At 42.9% G+C, this 19,216-nt stretch overlaps 1 protein-coding gene and 12 non-coding genes across 13 annotated transcripts; 12 read left to right on the forward strand and 1 right to left on the reverse strand.

Moving 5' to 3' along the window:
• Positions 1-422: 422 nt before the first annotated feature.
• Positions 423-18,237, reverse strand: rubcnl (rubicon like autophagy enhancer). The gene is made up of 13 exons (XM_072686669.1): positions 17,997-18,237; positions 16,108-16,777; positions 15,810-15,871; positions 15,539-15,704; positions 13,255-13,309; positions 12,364-12,490; positions 11,739-11,881; positions 10,983-11,047; positions 10,018-10,256; positions 4,563-4,624; positions 4,225-4,378; positions 1,313-1,403; positions 423-931 (listed from the first exon to the last, which is right to left on the reverse strand). The coding sequence occupies exons 1-13, from the start codon at positions 17,997-17,999 to the stop codon at positions 828-830; spliced, it is 1,941 nt and encodes a 646-aa protein (XP_072542770.1). The 5' UTR covers positions 18,000-18,237; the 3' UTR covers positions 423-827.
• On the forward strand, positions 1,656-1,767 carry trnal-caa (transfer RNA leucine (anticodon CAA)). Its single transcript has 2 exons — positions 1,656-1,693; positions 1,722-1,767. It is a non-coding gene; the product is annotated as a tRNA-Leu (tRNA).
• On the forward strand, positions 2,208-2,317 carry trnal-caa (transfer RNA leucine (anticodon CAA)). The gene is made up of 2 exons: positions 2,208-2,245; positions 2,272-2,317. It is a non-coding gene; the product is annotated as a tRNA-Leu (tRNA).
• trnal-caa (transfer RNA leucine (anticodon CAA)) lies at positions 2,778-2,887 on the forward strand. Its single transcript has 2 exons — positions 2,778-2,815; positions 2,842-2,887. It is a non-coding gene; the product is annotated as a tRNA-Leu (tRNA).
• trnal-caa (transfer RNA leucine (anticodon CAA)) lies at positions 3,144-3,255 on the forward strand. Its single transcript has 2 exons — positions 3,144-3,181; positions 3,210-3,255. It is a non-coding gene; the product is annotated as a tRNA-Leu (tRNA).
• On the forward strand, positions 4,980-5,089 carry trnal-caa (transfer RNA leucine (anticodon CAA)). Its single transcript has 2 exons — positions 4,980-5,017; positions 5,044-5,089. It is a non-coding gene; the product is annotated as a tRNA-Leu (tRNA).
• Positions 5,426-5,535, forward strand: trnal-caa (transfer RNA leucine (anticodon CAA)). Its single transcript has 2 exons — positions 5,426-5,463; positions 5,490-5,535. It is a non-coding gene; the product is annotated as a tRNA-Leu (tRNA).
• On the forward strand, positions 5,875-5,984 carry trnal-caa (transfer RNA leucine (anticodon CAA)). The gene is made up of 2 exons: positions 5,875-5,912; positions 5,939-5,984. It is a non-coding gene; the product is annotated as a tRNA-Leu (tRNA).
• On the forward strand, positions 6,931-7,042 carry trnal-caa (transfer RNA leucine (anticodon CAA)). Its single transcript has 2 exons — positions 6,931-6,968; positions 6,997-7,042. It is a non-coding gene; the product is annotated as a tRNA-Leu (tRNA).
• On the forward strand, positions 7,403-7,512 carry trnal-caa (transfer RNA leucine (anticodon CAA)). The gene is made up of 2 exons: positions 7,403-7,440; positions 7,467-7,512. It is a non-coding gene; the product is annotated as a tRNA-Leu (tRNA).
• Positions 7,877-7,988, forward strand: trnal-caa (transfer RNA leucine (anticodon CAA)). Its single transcript has 2 exons — positions 7,877-7,914; positions 7,943-7,988. It is a non-coding gene; the product is annotated as a tRNA-Leu (tRNA).
• On the forward strand, positions 8,600-8,709 carry trnal-caa (transfer RNA leucine (anticodon CAA)). The gene is made up of 2 exons: positions 8,600-8,637; positions 8,664-8,709. It is a non-coding gene; the product is annotated as a tRNA-Leu (tRNA).
• trnal-caa (transfer RNA leucine (anticodon CAA)) lies at positions 9,025-9,134 on the forward strand. Its single transcript has 2 exons — positions 9,025-9,062; positions 9,089-9,134. It is a non-coding gene; the product is annotated as a tRNA-Leu (tRNA).
• Positions 18,238-19,216: the final 979 nt, after the last annotated feature.

Consider the following 19,216-nt stretch of genomic DNA (forward strand, 5'->3'; position numbering starts at 1 on the left):
TTGCATTTTATGTTATTACAAAATTATTGTTCTAAAATAATCAAAACAAGTAGAAATACCTCTGTAGTCTCCGGCTTGAAGGTTTTTGTGCATATATATTTTTATATACACATTTTTGTGATTTTTAAAATATATAGGTATTTAGATCTGAATAAATGAAGGCATGTTTAACATCGTAGAATTAAAAATAGTATATAAATCAGTCAGATTATATCAAATATATAACACTACAAAATTAATTGATTATAAAAATGAGTGTGAAAAAATAAAAATAAGTATGTATGAATACTTTTAGTAAATGATTTTTTCTGACATAATACATGGCTTTTTGAGAATACTTGATAATGCCAAATTACAAATCATATCGAACACCATCTGTGTGTATTAAAATAATGAAAACATAGATCTGAGTATTTTCCAGACTTGTATTTTTTAATGCACAGCATTTTTATTCTCTGTGAATACTCAGTATTCAGCCTAAAAAAAACAATATAAAAAAGAAAAGGACAAATACTAGAAACCTTGAAAATCCCCACCATTCATCACAGAGCTAAAGAGCAGCCCGAGGACCGGCTGACTGTCAGCTGTAAAAGAAGAACTGAAAGAAGACGAGCAGCTTCCTAAGAAAGCAGGGGACTCTAGTACGGGATTTCCAAACTCCAGCCAAGGAGGCCCAGCTGCACTGCGTAGCTTTTGTACCCGGAACCAGAGTCAGATACACCCAAAAGCATTGGGCTGTGGAGGAAGGGTCTGGAACAGGGATGGGCAACGAGGGCCATAGTCCAGCACAGACCTAATAACCTGGCAATGAACAGGTCGTGGAAGAGTTAAAGGGACGCTGCACTCTGGAGGCTCTTTCGGATTTGCAGACGGGCACACCTGGGGCACTGCTCGTCCCGGAAGCATGCAGTGTGGAAACAAGCCCTGCAGTCTGAGAGAGAGAGAGAGAGAGAGAGAGTAATGTAACTCACTGGTTTTTACTGGTTTTTACTGGTTTTTAAGCACAGTTTCTGAAACATGCACAGGAAGCTACAGTGCCCTCTGCTGGACAAAAGCTTTGTCTGGCTGCAAGAAAATCTTAAAAAATATAAAATACTAATATAATAAAAAAGACTTAAAACATTTGAAGCATTTTTTAAATTTTTTTCATTATCATTAATTTCACAATTATTGCTATGTGATAATGATATAGATAAAAATCTTATCATAGGGAAATAATCTACATGGCCTTTCCTTCTATGCTGGAATTAAATGGTGTTTACTCATTTAAGGGTCAACAGGGTCTGTGTGAGGTTAGCAGAGAAAGACTGACCATGGCAGCGAGTGCAGACGTCTGTCTGGAATGGGAAGAGGACGTCCGGCCCACGACAAAACTCACAGATGAAGCCTTTAGCCTGGCACAGCTACAGAGAGAGAGAGAGAGAGAGAGAGAGAGAGAGAGAGAGAGAGAGAGAGAGTTTTCATCATCATCATCATCATCATCCTGTACGGCGGCACTTTAACAGCATTGATCGTTTCTTTGAAGCTGGTCAGTGCAGCCTTAAGAGGGCGACGGTGAGCAGTATGTTTATGTTGATATGTTTAACCTAACGCCTGTAGAGGGCAGAGCCCAGCACTTAGATAGTTACACCACTCTGAGGCCTTTCAGCAGCAGTGTCAGGATGGCCGAGCGGTCTAAGGCGCCAGACTCAAGGTTCATACACCTTCCTGAGAAATGAGGATTCTGGTCTCCGAATGGAGGCGTGGGTTCAAATCCCACTTCTGACATCACTTTTTTGTTTTTTTTTCCAATGAGTAAAATTGTTTAATTAAAAACAGTAAACACTGATGTTATTAGCATGTGTGCTAACAGCCACTGAACGAGTCTCCCAAACGAGTCAAACCAGTTCCAGGAGGCTTGGATGTGAGGGTTATGTTGGTGAAAACTGAAACTTGCAGCTGTTCTGTGGATTTTTACTCCATTTACTTTCCAGAACTAGTCTTAGTCACTTTTGGCTGTTAGCTACGTAGCTCCATCACACAGTGCTAGCAGCGCAGCGAGAGTAAAGACTAGCATGTGTTTACCTTCCCACCCACCCTAATGTCACCGGCGCTTAGATAGTTACACCACTCAGAGGACACACAGCAGCAGCGTCACAGCAGCAACGCCACCCTAATGTCACCGGCGCTTAGATAGTTACACCACTCAGAGGCCTCACAGCAGCAGTGTCAGGATGGCCGAGCGGTCTAAGGCGCCAGACTCAAGGTTCAGACCTTCCTGTGGAATGGGGATTCTGGTCTCCGAATGGAGGCGTGGGTTCAAATCCCACTTCTGACATCACTTTTTTGTTTTATTCCAAAGAATAAAATGACTAAACCTGGATGATCTGCTGTAAAGATCTGATCAATATGATCTAATTAACTGTTAGAGACTCGAGAAACTGCTGTGTAATATCAGCACCACCTGTGTGATTAATAAACCAGTAAAAGTTCCTGTGCAGTTTCCAGACAGGACTTTTACTGTTTATATTTACTGTAAAGTTTTTATGGTTGTTAATACTTTAGTATCTTGTAGGTTTAAGGATGTAGGCTTATTTTCAGTTTTGTTATTTACAAAGGCAACATTAGCTGGCTCTGTAGCTGTTATTAGCATGTGTGCTAACAGCTACTGAATGAGTCCCCCAGTCAAACCAGTTCCAGAGGCTTGGATGTGAGGGGGTAATGGGACTGTAACAGCATGTGTTTTACTGTCACTACTTATAGATGGTTACACCACTTTGAAGACTCTCAACTGTAGTGTCAGGATGGCCGAGCGGTCTAAGGCGCCAGACTCAAGGTTCAGACCTTCCTGTGAAATGGGGATTCTGGTCTCCGAATGGAGGCGTGGGTTCAAATCCCACTTCTGACATGTCCTTTTGTTATTAAAAGTATTATACAAAAACCATCTACTTTAAGTAGAAACTGTCAATCCATAACCAACATTAAAATATTAAATAAATCCACTGAAATATTGATCCCCAAAATGTGTCAAAGAGCCCCACAATTTGTCCCGGTAGCTAGGCTGCAGCCTCGGTACGACTATCCTATGAAATCTCCTTCTGAGCAGAAACAAACAGGTCCAGCACTTAGATAGTAACACCACTCTGAGGGTTCACCGCAGCAGTGTCAGGATGGCCGAGCGGTCTAAGGCGCCAGACTCAAGGTTCATACACCTTCCTGTGAAATGGGGATTCTGGTCTCCGAATGGAGGCGTGGGTTCAAATCCCACTTCTGACATCACTTTTTTTTTTTTTCTCCAATTTTTATAAAATTATCTGTTCAATATGATTAATATGATCTAAATAAACTGGATAATATCCGCACTACCTGTGTGTTTAAAAAAACAAATATTATAAACTCCCCAAAACAGGACCAGCACTTAGATAGTTACACCACTCTGAGGGCCTGTTTCTTTTATTAAAATTATCATACAAAAACATCTACTTTCAGTACAAACTGTCAATCCAGAACCAACATTAAAAAATTAAGTAAATCCACTGAAATATTGATCCCCAAAATTCGTCCCGGTAGCTAGGCCCCCCTATCAGATACAATACCACCAAGCTGAGAGGGTAAAGGTCAGCATATAGCTCATACTATATTACCCACCCAGTCTCATGACCTCCCATCCCAGACCTACTGGCCAGCGCTTAGACAGTTGCACCACTTAAAATACTGAAATAAAAAAACAATTCCAGTTTAATATCTATTAATATGCTAAGTTAAACCTGGGCTTGCATAGCAAACTACTCCGGTTGTACATGACTGCTGGTGATGTTAGCTAGCTAGTTAGCAAGCTAGCATCTACACTGTTAGCAACGACAAGCAGGAAGGCCACAAAACTACAGATTTCAAACCTGAAAGTCAATCAAGTCAAAGCAAATCCTTAAACAGTCTCTGTATGTTTTGTTTCCCATAAAACATAATACACTATATGGACAAAAGTATTGGGACACCAGCTCATTCACGTACTTATTGCTTCCCAAAACAAGGTTATTATAAAGAGTTTGTCCTGCTTTTATTGGGGGTTCATGTTTACCTGCTTTACTCTGTGTGTGCATTTGCACATCTCTGTCAGCAATGGGTGCAACTTGAAGTAGTAGAAACATTCGGACATACAGTGTATTACAAAATTTAATTTCTTAGCGAATTAGCTCACTGAGGCTAGCAAACCTCAGCACCACTGGGATTCATTTAATGACGCACCTCACAAGCTTCCACATGGGCCGCAGCTGTCCGGAGCACCGCCTTCCCTGCGGTAAGAAGCTGACCCCGTTTGACCTTGCCGAGGTCGTCCATGGAAAAGAGGTGAAGCTCTTCGGTCAGGTGGGACGGAAGCTGCTGGAAGTCAGTCAGGACCCTGTGCAGAGAGACCAGCCTCAAACATTAGCCTTAGCCTTCTGTTGCAAGCTTTACACTGGAGCTACGAGGCTAACGTAGCTAAGACGTAATGGAGGCCTTGTGATTTATCGACACACTTCGGTGTAAGAATATTTCTCAGGGTCATTGCAGACTTCGGAAACAGAAGATGCAAGGTTCTTTACCCGTCGGACAGTCTGCAGGCTCTCAGCAGCTTCTTAATGGATATCAGCTGCTCCTGTAGCTCCTGAGAACAAGAAGAGCATAATGACTGACCAGCATCGTCTTCGTGTATTATATACGCTCATTATATAATCATACACGCAGAATCTGGCCTTAATGTAGTTATTAAAGTCAACACCAAAGGGATCTATCTATCTATTTCTGTATTTATTTCCTTGATTTTTATCACAGCGCATCCAACAATAAGGACAGCATGACATTTTTTATATACAGGAATAGAAACATAATATCTCATAGAAAATGTTTTATTCATTTAATTTTATGAAAAATAATGATAAGACTGAAGGCTAGTGTTTGTTTACCAAAAACAGATCCAGCACTTAGATAGTTACACCACTCAGAGAGCTCACTGCAGCAGTGTCAGGATGGCCGAGCGGTCTAAGGCGCCAGACTCAAGGTTCAGACCTTCCTATGAAATGGGGATTCTGGTCTCCGAATGGAGGCGTGGGTTCAAATCCCACTTCTGACATCACTTTTTTGTTTTATTCCAACAAGTAAAATTCTTCATTTAAAATTCTTCTTTTATAAACTGTTCAATATGATCTAAATAAACTGGATAATATCAGCACCACCTGTGTTTAAAAAAACACTGATAATATTAGCATGTGTGCTAACAGCCACTGAATGAGTCCCCCAGTCAAACCAGTTCCAGGTGGCTTGGGTGTGAGGGGGTAATGGGACAGCATGTGTTACTCCATTTACCTTACAGAACTAGTCTTAGTGATTTTTGGCTGTTATAGCAGTGCCCACCCCCCCCTAATGTCACCAGCGTAGTTACACCACCCTGAGGCCCCAAAACAGCAGTGTCAGGATGGCCGAGCGGTCTAAGGCGCCAGACTCAAGGTTCAGACCTTCCTGAGAAATGAGGATTCTGGTCTCCGAATGGAGGCGTGGGTTCAAATCCCACTTCTGACATCTCTTTTTACTTGTTTTATTCTAATGAACAAAATGACTAAACTTAAATGATCTGCTGTAAAGATCTGATCAATATGATCTAAATGAACTGTTACAGACTCGAGAAACTGCTGTATAATAGTTTGTGTTGGTGAAAACTCCTCCAGCGTTTTGTGGACTTTTACTCACTTTTACATTCTCACATTTACTTTCCAAACTAGTCTTACTCACTTTTGCCTGTTAGCTACAAATCAGTAGCACAATGTGATAGCAGTGCCCACCCACCCAAATATTATAAACTCCCCAAAACAGGTCCAGCGCTTAGATAGTTACACCACTCAGAGGCCACACAACAGCAGTGTCAGGATGGCCGAGCGGTCTAAGGCGCCAGACTCAAGGTTCAGACCTTCCTGAGAAATGAGGATTCTGGTCTCCGAATGGAGGCGTGGGTTCAAATCCCACTTCTGACATCAATTTTTTGTTTTATTCTAATGAACAAAATGACTAAACTTAAATGATCTGCTGTAAAGATCTGATCAATATGATCTAAATGAACTGTTACAGACTCGAGAAACTGCTGTGTAATATCAGCACCACCTGTGTGATTAATAAACCAGTAAACAACACTGATGTTATTAGCATGTGTGCTAACAGCTACTCCATTTACTTTCCAGAACTAGTCTTAGTCACCTTTGGCTGTTAGTTACGTAGCTCCCTCACACAGCGCTAGCAGCACAGCGAGAGTGAAGACTAGCATGTGTTTACCTTCCCACCCACCCTAATGTTGCAAACGCCCATAAATAGCTCCAGCGCTTGGAGGCACTTCCTTCCTTCCTTTCCAACCTTCCTGAGAAATTGGGATTCTGGTCTCTGAATGGTGGCATGGGTTCAAATCCCCCTGCTGACATGCCTTATTCACTTTATTCCAAAAAGCAAAATTCTTAAATAAAGACCATCTGAATTAATGATCTGTTGTTCACAAGAATAATCAACTATGAAATATTAAGAAATCTAGGAGGTGTTACCTTGGAGATCACCTGTTTGCGCTGCTAATCCGAAATAAAAGAAACCTGGGTCTCGGGTGGGAAGGCAGAGTCAGCGTGGTCACATATTGGAGGCTACCCAACGTGCGAGACAGATTATACAAATTTCCATCCCACCTTAAACAGTGCTGCAGAATTGGACGTCTACTAGCACCAAAATGTAGATCATTTAAGGTGGAACATAAACATTTTAATTAGAATCGCTTCAGGTATTGTTAGCTAGCTAGCTCTGTTGCTAATGTTAGCAGTTACGTATGGAAGCTACGTATTCCGATAACACTGAAGCCTAGCATGTGTTTACCATCCCACGCCACCCTAATGTCACCGGCGCTTAGATAGTTACACCACCCTGAGACTTTAAAGTAGCAGCAGTGTCAGGATGGCCGAGCGGTCTAAGGCGCCAGACTCAAGGTTTATACACCTTCCTGTGAAATGAGGATTCTGGTCTCCGAATGGAGGCGTGGGTTCAAATCCCACTTCTGACATCTCTTTTTTGTTTTATTCCAATAAGTAAAATTCTTCAATAAAGACCCTCTGATTTATAAACTGTTCAATATGATCTAAATAAACTGGATAATATCAGCACCACCTGTGTTTAAAAAAACACTGATAATATTAGCATGTGTGCTAACAGCCACTGAATGAGTCCCCCAGTCAAACCAGTTCCAGGTGGCTTGGATGTGAGGGGGTAATGGGACAGCCTGTGTTACTCCATTTACTTTCCAGAACTAGTCTTAGTCACTTTTGGCTGTTAGCTACAAATCAGTAGCACCGGTTATAGCAGTGCCCGCCCACCCTAATGTCACCAGCGTAGTTACACCACCCTGATGCCTTAAAGCAGCAGTGTCAGGATGGCCGAGCGGTCTAAGGCGCCAGACTCAAGGTTCAGACCTTCCTGTGAAATGAGGATTCTGGTCTCCGAATGGAGGCGTGGGTTCAAATCCCACTTCTGACATCACTTTTTGTTTTATTCCAATGAACAAAATCACTAAACCTAAATGATCTGCTGTAAAGATCTGATCAATATGATCTAAATTAACTGTTAGAGACTCGAGAAACTGCTGTGTAATATCAGCACCACCTGTGTGATTAATAAACCAGTAAACAACACTGATGTTATTAGCATGTGTGCTAACAGCTACTCCATTTACTTTCCAGAACTAGTCTTAGTCACCTTTGGCTGTTAGTTACGCAGCTCCTTCACACAGCGCTAGCAGCACAGCGAGAGTGAAGACTAGCATGTGTTTACCTTCCCACGCCACCCTAATGTCACCGGCGCTTAGATAGTTACACCACCCTGAGACTATAAAACATGCAGTGTCAGGATGGCCGAGCGGTCTAAGGCGCCAGACTCAAGGTTCATATACCTTCCTGTGAAATGAGGATTCTGGTCTCCGAATGGAGGCGTGGGTTCAAATCCCACTTCTGACATCACTTTTTTGTTTAATTCCAATGAACAAAATTACTAAACCTAAATCATCTGCTGTAAAGATCTGATCAATATGATCTAATTAACTGTTAGAGACTCGAGAAACTGCTGTGTAATATCAGCACCACCTGTGTGATTAATAAACCAGTAAAAGTTCCTGTGCAGTTTCCAGACAGGACTTTTACTGTTTATATTTACTGTAAAGTTTTTATGGTTGTTAATACTTTAGTATCTTGTAGGTTTAAAGATGTAGGCTTATTTTCAATTTTGTTATTCACAAAGGTAACATTAGCTGGCTCTGTAGCTAACACTGATGTTATTAGCATGTGTGCTAACAGCTACCGAACGAGTCTCCCAGTCAAACCAGTTCCAGGAGGCTTGGATGTGAGGGTTATGTTGGTGAAAACTGAAACTTGCAGCTGTTCTGTGGATTTTTACTCCATTTACTTTCCAGAACTAGTCTTAGTCACTTTTGGCTGTTAGCTACGTAGCTCCATCACACAGTGCTAGCAGCGCAGCGAGAGTAAAGACTAGCATGTGTTTACCTTCCCACCCACCCTAATGTCACCAGCACTTAGATAGTTACACCACTCAGAGGCCTCACAGCAACAGTGTCAGGATGGCCGAGCGGTCTAAGGCGCCAGACTCAAGGTTCAGACCTTCCTGTGGAATGGGGATTCTGGTCTCCGAATGGAGGCGTGGGTTCAAATCCCACTTCTGACATCACTTTTTTGTTTTATTCCAATGAATAAAATGACTAAACCTGGATGATCTGCTGTAAAGATCTGATCAATATGATCTAAATGAACTGTTAGAGACTCGAGAAACTGCTGTATGATAGTTTGTGTTGATGAAAACTCGTTTTGTGGACTTTTACTCAATTTACTTTTCCAAACTAGTCTTACTCACTTTTGCCTGTTAGCTACAACTCAGTAGCACAATGTGATAGCAGTGCCCACCCACCCAAATATTATAAACTCCCCAAAACAGATCCAGCGCTTAGATAGTTACACCACTCTGAGGCCACACAACAGCAGTGTCAGGATGGCCGAGCGGTCTAAGGCGCCAGACTCAAGGTTCAGACCTTCCTGAGAAATGAGGATTCTGGTCTCCGAATGGAGGCGTGGGTTCAAATCCCACTTCTGACATCACTTTTTCATTTTATTCCAATCAGCAAAATTCTTCAATTTAGACCATCGGACTTATGATCTGTTGCTCTTTAGAAGAATCAAGTATAAAATATCAAGTAAATCTAGGAGGCGTTACCTAGGAGACCACCGCCATTTGCATCGCTAATCCAAAATAAAAGACACCTGGGTTACGGGTGGGTAGGCGGAGTCAATGTGATCAATACAGTGAGTTTGCAAGTTCAAATCCCAAACCAGAGTACTTACTGGTTGGGTAATTGATATATATATATATATATATATATATATATATATATATATATATATATATATAAACTTATAAATAAATAAATTATAGGTTGTTTTACTGTATGGTTTGAGAGATTCATACCCCCAAAAATAACACATCCCTTTCTGTTTGCTGTCCTTCAGAGCCTCAAGGCTGAAGCTTTAGCATTAACTAGAGACGTCAGACACCGAAACCCCTCAGATATTCATAGAAGAGCTTCAAAATGAGCCAAAATGGCCTAAAATAATGACTTAAAGTAGTGATAATCAGTTTAACCGGGTTTACTGAACAGATTTTAGGGCAACCGCTATTAATAACAATTTTAAAATGATACTAATACTAATAATAATAATCTTGCTGATAAAATATGACATGGACTATTGTTCAAGCAGCACACACACACACAAATCTGTCCCTATGTGAAATACCTCTGGCTCTTTATCTAATTTTAGCTAAAGCGCTTAAGCCACTCTCTGAACCAGCTCTACGCCTCGTTCCCAGGAGTGGATTTTCTGCTTTCAGTCTGAGCTCGGCTCTGCCGGTATGACTCCAAATCTAACCACCCCCCCAACCCACCACGGTCGGACTCGACCGTACCAGTCGCTACTCACACACCCGGAATCTCTGCATCTCCTTGGCCTGGCCGTACAGGCTCTTGGCCACCACGCTGAGGTTGAACAGCGGCTGCTCCCATATGGAGTCCAGCAACTGCTTGGAGAAGCCACACACAGGGTAGCGTCCGAAATCCCAGCGACTCAGGACCCGTCCCGGGATCACAGACTCCGCGCTGCTATGGCAACTGTCGCAGAAGTACCTGCCCAGGTACTCGCAGTAGCGTAACCTCTTTATGTACCCTGGAAGAGCAAGAGAGGAAGCACAGCGGGTGATGATGACCTAATTAAAAACAGGCCAAATGTTTGTGGACACCCTTTCTAATGAGTGTTAGAAACGTTGTTTCAGTTGCTGGAAGTTGCACCCATTGCTGACACAGATGTGAAAATGAAATGCACACAGACAGCTTGTCTTGTCTCTTTTGAGAAGTACTGCCAAAAGAATAGGACTCTTATTCTGGAGTCTTTGGCACCATGCTGCCTAATGCCAGGCCTGGGCTAGTAGAGGGGTATAAAGCCCCCCAGCGTTGAGGAGCTGTGGAGCAGTGGAAGAACTGTGCTCTCTGGAATGATGGTGGTGGTGCTCCATACTTTTGTATGGGATGAGTTGGGATGATTTGGGGATAATGAGGTGGGGTGGTGATCATCATTCAACATCCTCACCTCACTAATGTTCTTATTGCTGAATGCAATCAAATCCTCACAGCAATGTGCTACTCCAAAATCTAGTAGAAAGTCTTCTTCTCTGGACAGTAGAGACAGTTACTCCAGCAAAAGCAGGATCAACTCTTTTTAATGGCCTTGATTTCAGAAGAAACAGAGAAGAGCAGGTGTCCCAATACTTTTGTCCATATAGTGCATCTGCAGTTACAGTTTCTACTGGTAATAGATGACTTGTCGAAGATAGGGCTGAGCTGTGATATCACTTCTATTTTGTATCTGGTGTGAAGAGCAGTTTCAGTCACTTACGGGGTTCGACCTCGGTCCCGCAGCCGGCGCAGAGGAAGTGCTGAGCGGCAATGACGTCGCTGCGCCTGCACAGACAGACCACTGTGAACACGCACACATGTAAACACACACACACACACACACACAGGGAGGACGTGTTCTCCTCACTGACCTGATATCTAGTACATGTCGGTGGAAGTTCTGCCCTACCTTTTAGCTTTATTAGTTATCAGTCATAACATTAAAACCACTGCCAGGTGAAGTAAATAACAGTGATGATCTGGTTCCAGCAGCTCCTCAGTCGGTTCTTGAAGGAATCTGAGACACTTTGACAAGAACCACGAACTGTGATGTTCTAGACAACGACTGGGTCAGAACATCTCCGAAACATTAGGCGGGTCTTGTGGGGTGGGGTGTTCCAGTACTACCAAAAGTGCTCTGAAGAAGGGCAAGCGGTGACCGGCGACAGGGTCATGGACGTCCCAAGGTTTAATCGCCGCTCACGGAGGTCCCGCCCAACTTACACCTTACAGGATACCTTAAAGGATCTGCTGATCCTGTAGAGTCCATGCCTCGATGGGTCAGAGCTGTTCTGGGGGGCCTACACAATATTGGGCAGGTGGTTTTAATGTTACGGCTGATTGGTGTGTATTCTCACTGTGGTGGTCTTGCTCTTACAGATCTACTCAGCCGTGTAGATCCCACCTCCCACCAGATCTACTGCTGACGTCAGCATTCAGAGGCCTTGTGGAGCCCGTGCTCCAGGTTCGTGCTCACCTCTGGGTCGGCTGGACATTAAAGATGATCTGGAATCGGGGCGGAGCCCAAGTTAGCGTCCCTCTCATCCTGCTCCTCATCCGGATCTCCTCACTTAGCCTGACTCCGCCCCCGGTCACCATGGAGACGGTTTCCAGCGGAAACTGGAGCCAAAAAAACAGGACCAGAGTTCAGGACTTGATACCAGCTCCAATCGTTCGACTGCTGCTGGATATCAGTTGGCATGAGTGTGAAACTGTATATGTAGTAAGAACTGTAAAGCCACAATGTTTGCGTTTGATTGAACACCACATCCTCTCAGAGTTCTCACATGCTAGTCCTAGATTAACACGATACCCGCAATCAGATTAATTCGTTAAGGCCCATTTCTGCCTGTTGTACCACTTTATAATAAGACTTGCATTTCGGAAGGAACAATGATTTAGCAGGTGTCCCAATACTTTTGTCCATTCAGTGTACATTCAGTGCACATAAAAACAATGAGCGAGAATGTTAATGACTAAACTAGTGCAGTGTAAAACCTGTCATACTTGTAAGACCATGTGTCTGTTTATACTCTGCGTGTGTGTGTGAGTGTGTGTGTGTGAGTGTGTGTGTGTGAGTGTGTGTGTGTTGCTACTCTCACTTCCTCCAGAGTCAGGCCTGGTTTCTCACAGCTGAAGGGCTGTTCTGAGAGCACCCACTGTTTCCTGAGTTCTGTCAGCAAACGCTGGGCGAGGCCTTCAGCAGAGCACCTGGAGGTCTTTAGGGACCTAAAAAAAACATCCCCCACACACACGCGCACACACACACACGCACACACACACACACACGCACATAGCTGTCAGATCTGTAGATCTATAAAGTCATTATGACTGGCCATATTCATACGTAACTTATATCACCTTAATGTAACTTCAACAAGTCATCAATTACCACTAGAAACTGTAACTGCAGATACACTATATGGACAAAAGTATTGGGACACCTGCTCATTCTCTGTTTCTTATGAAATCAAGGATATTAAAAAGAGCTGATCCTGCTTTTGCTGGAGTAACTGTCTCTACTGTCCAGAGAAGAAGACTTTCTACTAGATTTTGGAGTAGATGATCACCACCCCACCTCATCATCCTAATTCCCCAACTCATCCCAAAAAGTACTGGATGGAGCTCCACCACCATAATTCCAGAGAGCACAGTTCTTCCACTGCTCCACAGCTCCTCAATGCTGGGGGGCTTTACACCCCTCTATTAGCCAAGGCCTGGCATTATTAGGCAGCATGGAGCCAATAGGGTCATGCTGTTGATCTGCTCCAGAGGGTCGTATTCTATTGGCAGTACTTCTTCTCTACAGGGACTAGACAAGCTGTGTGTGTTAGAAGTAGCTGAATGTGTTCATTTATATGGGGCGTCCGCAAACTTTACTGTAATGTAAACCAGTGGGAACATATCACGTCATAACTGCAGTAAGAAAAGTTGTCTCTATCCGTGGGTTTCACCAACTAGTGGAAGACAACTGCAGTGGAGACTCTACGCACCTGCGTACGGAGGTCCAAGAGCTTCTGTTGGAGGAGAATCTGCGCCCGCAGTAATCTGGAATTCACACAGGCCGAGCATTAGGCCACTCATTGAGAAAAACACGGGATTAGAAGAAAGCAGGACGTAAGAACATAAGCTCAGAAGAACGAATTCACAAACCTCACATGTTAAAACAACGGCATCTGACCTTCATTAAAACTGCAAGAACTGTACAGTTAATGTATGTTAATGTAGATTATTTATATACTGGAGCTGGGCGATATGGAAAAAAATGGATATCACGATATTTAAAGGCATATTTTACGATATTGAACTCTTAACTATCTGCCACTACTAATACTACCACTAATACCCATCATCACTCTCATTACTCTGACCATCACTGCTATGACTATATATTTAGTTATTCTACACCATGATTATTATATTATGATTATGAATATGCTGCACACCTGAGCATAATTTATCAATAAATAGTTCTGATCAGAGGAGGATGGGTCGGGTCGGTCCTGTGAGTCTTGGTTCCTCCCAAGGTCTCTTCCTCCAGCTCTGAGGGAGGTTCTCCTTACCACTGTGGTCTTTCGCTGCTCACTGGGGGTCTTAGATCTTATGTTACTGATTTTTTTTGTCTTTTACTAATTATGTACACACTGATTGTGTAAAGCTGCTTTGTGACAACAGTTGTAAAAGACTATGCAAATAAATTTGATTTGATCTGATATGATATTTTGTCACGTAACATTTTTTAAAACTGCCACCCAAATACTCTCCCATACTGAGTACCATGATTTCCACGATATCCACGATACACTCATAAAAGCATATTGCGTATAACGATAACAAAATTGATCACAATATGATAAAATATTGTCATATTGCACAGCTCTAATATCTACATGCTTTTTTTCCCAGAGCTGTAGTGCTCCTAAACCACAGTGGACACCTCACACCCTAATCTATAAACCTAATCTACGAACCTAATCTATAAACCTAATCTATAAACCTAATCTACGAACCTAATCTACGAACCTAATCTATAAACCTAATCAATAAACCGGATCTAAAACCTAATCTATAAACCTGATCTATAAACATAATCTATACCCTAATCTATAAACCTGATCTATAAACATAATCTATACCCTAATCTATAACTGACCTGAGTTTCTAAACCTCCCTGAACCAAACTGGACTTCACTGCAGCACAGTACTGATGCATAACATTTGCATTATGGCTATTTGCACAGCTGTACAGATGTTTCTGTTTCTGTAAATGTTTATATAATTATATATATATATATATATATATATATATATATATATATATATATATATATATATAATCTAATTGTATATATAATATAATATAATATGTCCATGTAGAATAATGTCCAACTTATTATTCTTTATTCTATGTATTGTTCAGTGTATTTCTCTCTCTCAGTGTAATACTTATTAACAGTCTGTGTGTTTGTTAAATGTCATATTCGTGTTTCTCTCATTCTGATTCCGATTCTCTAACTTAATTAATAATAATAACTTAAATAATTAATAATAATTAAATTCTATAGGAAATTGTGGTCACCCCTGTTCAAATGATTTTCCAGGTGTAAATAAGTGAATAAATGCACTAGCCCCAAGCTAGAAAATATTTACACTGTTATTATTAGACAATTACAATAACAGGTATTGTGATGATGATCGCACAGACATTACATAGTACTCTATAAATACACTACTAAAGTAATGTAATTGTGTAATTATAGGATTATTTAATGCAATTTTGCTATTTGTTATTTTTTTATGTAAAACACTTTGAACCCAACTTGTGTTTAAAAAAGTACTACATAAACAACCCTAGTTTCAGACAGAAATATTACATTTTCAATTAGTAAAGACACTGTCACTGTTTTGGGGTATTATGATACATAATATCAAAAAATAAATGTTTCATGTATTCATATACATTCCTGCATTTGCAGGAGAAGATTTGTGCAAATGTAAATGTACAGAAACACAATTTTTTATGTTATTATTTTTTATCATGAAAATAAAAATATATTAGAGAAATGCTGTGTACAAATTGGGCAAACTATTTCATAAACTATTAAAATAACTACACTAAATTATTTTATATGTATTATATGAGTTTAAAGCTGTAAAAGTTCTGACGTGTAATCGACGCGTCTCCTGGTAAATTCCTGTGTTTGCAAAAAATGCCCAACTTTGCAAAATTGGTGCAAATCCAGAAATGACACAAACTCCTATTTTTACGAGTTTTACCGTCATAACCGCTGTCGGAGAAGGTGAAAGAGTGCGTCTTGGAGTTCCGGGGTGTCTCTGTGTCCTCCGGCACGCCTGTGAGTTTTAACTTCTGCTGAGATACGGACCATTTAACGGCCTCCAGCACTTCCAGCACCATGTCCACCACCACAAAGTGAGCGTTCTCCTGCATGCAGGCACGTAAACACACATTTTTACAATCTGAGCTTCATAAAGAAAGTATGAATTAATATTCATATTTCTGCTCCAGCAGATGAACGTGGTCTGTTACCTGGTCGAGGTCCATACTGTTCCTGTACAGGTCTTCAGATATTTGCTTCTCGTTCACAGGGCCTTCAACGTCAGATAAGAAGCTCATGTGAGAGCGGTCAGACCACAGCACGGTGTGCTACGAGCTAAATTAGCCGTTAGCTTTAACGCACTAGCCCCAAGCTAACATGTAGTCCCACACTAATGCAGTAGCCCCGGACTAATGCACTAGGCACAAGCCAATGCACTAGCCCCAAGCTAATACATTAGCCCCAAGATAATGCACTAGCCATAAGCTATGGGTCAGGATGTCGGCTCACCTGAGATTAGGGGCGCGTCAGAGCTGGCTCTGTTCTTCTTCCCTTGCCGTGGACTCCCATTCAGATGTTGGACCATCCCATCAGACAGGGACAAGCCCCTGGACTCCAGAGGGGATTGGGACTCTGAAGAATCTTGCTCGTCACTGTCTTCCAGTACTGTGACCTGCTGTGGAGGAGGAACAGCTTGAGGAAACATCTGAGATGGTCTCAGTGCTGAAGAAGCATCTACGTATCCTACTGGAGGTTCCCGCGTGTTGGAAAGCACGGACCGGGTCGAGGCTGAGGACGTTCGGTTCTGGAATGGCGGTGTTGAAGACAAGCTGATGGCAGAGGATCCTTCCGAAGGCTGCAGTTCGATCCCCTCTGAGGCTCGGAAGCGGGCCTTGCGGGATATGACGGGACTGCTCCTGGGCAGGTGGTACCACTCCTGCTCCAGGTCCAGCTCACATGAAGAGACAGACGTCCATCCGGTTGGGCTGCTGCACCCGTACCGAGGCTTCAGGGGATCTTGGCTCCTGCTGTGGTCATCCTCAATCATCTCGCTTCCACTTTGTAGGGCGAACTCGCAGGAATCGCCGTGGTTAGAGTCAGGAGAGGATACAATGACAGAGTCGGTGGACCCAAACATGGGCTTCATTCGGCTGGGGATGCTCCTGCTGTCCTGGTCTACCTGAAGGATAGATGGATAGAGGGACAGCATGTGAGGAATACCTCACAACACACAGTGCTGCACCCCTGCTTCCCGCCCTGCCCATGCTAACTCCCGTCCACCGTCAAACATACACAAGCATCTGGACTGGACTTTGGAGGTTCGCCTGGTTTCCTTTTACATCACTCATCAAATCCATGACTGATCCAACTTACAGGTTCTGCTGGAACGTCTTGCTGACAGATACCACAGGATGCCTCCACAGCTGTTTTGGTGGCACTCAGCATATCAGGCTCATCTTTCTAGTGCATGAATGAATCTCAACAGTGCTATTTATTTATTTTATTTTATTTATTTATTTAATTAATGTTATGTATTTATTTTATTTATTTTATTGTATTTATTTATTTATTTTATGTATTTATTTTATTGTATTTATTTAATTAATTATTTTTTTGCACCAGCAGTTTGGTCGAACATTAGATTGCATCGAGGTCTACAGGCTCGACTCCGCCGTAGCCCCCAAGGCTATAACGCGACTTCCAGACAAACGGCATTTATTAAAAATATTAATAATGAAATCAGACAAAATATGACAACAAAAAATATGATGCTTTAAAGGATTCAGTCAGAACGCAGTCCTGCTATCTCATCTAAATCTTATCTTGTGGCCTCCATATAATATTTTGTGGAGCCAATGCGCTGGCTCAGCGGTTAGCGCTCCAGCCTATTGCTGACAGGGTTGTGGGTTCGATGCCCAGGCTCAAGCCCTTCCTCCTCTCTGGGTGCTGGAGTTGGGTGCCCACTGTTCTGGGTGTGTGTGTGTGTGTGTGTGTGTGTGTGTGTGCTCACTACCCCTAGTTTGCTAGTGTGTAGGTGTGTGTTTACTACACATGGGTAAACTACTTCCCCCTGTTATTATATTATATTATATTTTGGCCTCGATGTGTTAGATATTATACATATTATATATGACAGTATTTATTTAGTATATTAGTATATATATATATATATTTATATAAAACATATTAAAGGAGTGCTTTAGTCCGCAATGCTTTTTAATGAGGCCCAATACAACCAAGGCAACCAATCAGAACTGAGCTCATTTACATATACATTAGTCTAAACAGTGTGTAGGATCGTCAATAATAAAAAAGTCCACAGTCTCTCACACTTCAGCCAGTCCTCCGAGCCTCCGCTGGAGTTCTGCACACAGTCTACAGTACCGAGGTGAACTCACCATGTCTCTCTCTGGAGGAGCTGGAGGGGCTGGAGGAGCTGGAGGAGCTGGAGGAGCTGGAGGAGGTGGAGGAGCTGGAGGGGCTGGAGGGGCTGGAGGAGGTGGAGGAGCTGGAGGAGCTGGAGGAGGTAGAGGAGGTAGAGGAGCTGGAGGAGGTGGAGGAGCTGGAGGGGCTGGAGGGGCTGGAGGAGGTGGAGGAGCTGGAGGAGCTGGAGGAGGTAGAGGAGGTAGAGGAGCTGGAGGAACGGGTGAAGCCGCTGTCTCTGCAGGAGGAGAGCCTGGTTCCATCTACACCCGTTTCCAACGAAGCCACGCCCCCTCGCACCGGATTGGCCACAGGCGCGCAGAAAGGCAGCTTGCGAGCCACTCGTGAGCGTGAACTGCTGCTGGCCAATCGCGGCACAGGAGGCGGGTCTTGTCGGAATACCGATGCGGGGAAAAGCAATAACGCCCCCTATCGCAAACGACCGGCGCGTGACAGGACTAGTGTGCTTTATTCGGACCGTGATCCGGTCCGGTGCTGTTCAGTGCTGCCCTGTTCCGAGGGGGTGGGACGGGGGGGTTCGGGGTTCGGTTGCTGCTCTGAAGCGCACAGCCTTTCATAAGGGAAGGGAAAGAGGAAGCGCGAGCGCTTTACAGAAGTGTCCAGTTCCAGCATGTGGGTCAGGCGATGTGTGTGTGTGTGTGTGTGTGTGTGTGTGTGTGTGTGTGTGGTGCTGAGTGAGCATTCAGGCCTGCTCGGTTTCCCCCGTAGGCCCTGAGACACGGTTCTACCAGAGTTCTGAGAAGAGTTCGGCTCTAGAACCTGCTTTTAGAACCAGATCATTAAAATGGTGGAGGGATACATGCTGCAGGGTGTAGTGCAGCTACAGAAAGTAGTCCCTAAAGAGAACTGCATTAAGAAATTAAATAAAATAAAAATAAAACCCGTAGGCCCGGTAATGCACCTGCAGTAATACCCAGAAATTCAGAATCCCTCAGCTTTATTTATGTGCAATAAAATATTTTAACTTTTATAAAATTTACCAAAGAAATTAAGCTTCTATTAGCAACTTAATACTATTGTGAGGCCATGAAATAATTATCTTGAGGCCACAAGATAATGTCTGCACAGTTTTGCTTCAGTATATTATTTTGTGGTCTCAGGTTATTATCTCGTCTCTCTCTCTCTCTCTGTCTCTCTCTCTCTCTCTGTCTCTCTCTCTCTCTCTCTCTCTCTC

This window comes from Salminus brasiliensis, chromosome 8 (assembly GCF_030463535.1).
Source record: "Salminus brasiliensis chromosome 8, fSalBra1.hap2, whole genome shotgun sequence".
Taxonomy (NCBI): domain Eukaryota; kingdom Metazoa; phylum Chordata; class Actinopteri; order Characiformes; family Bryconidae; genus Salminus; species Salminus brasiliensis.

What these genes read in the sequence shown, in the direction of transcription:
- rubcnl (XM_072686669.1), bottom strand. An exon ending in CAGGCCTGACTCTGGAGGAA is followed by an intron (nt 11,882 to 12,363) that starts GTGAGAGTAGCA and finishes TTTTGGCTCCAG; the next exon opens with TTTCCGCTGGAAACCGTCTC. An exon ending in CGGGACCGAGGTCGAACCCC is followed by an intron (nt 10,257 to 10,982) that starts GTAAGTGACTGA and finishes TTGCTCTTCCAG; the next exon opens with GGTACATAAAGAGGTTACGC.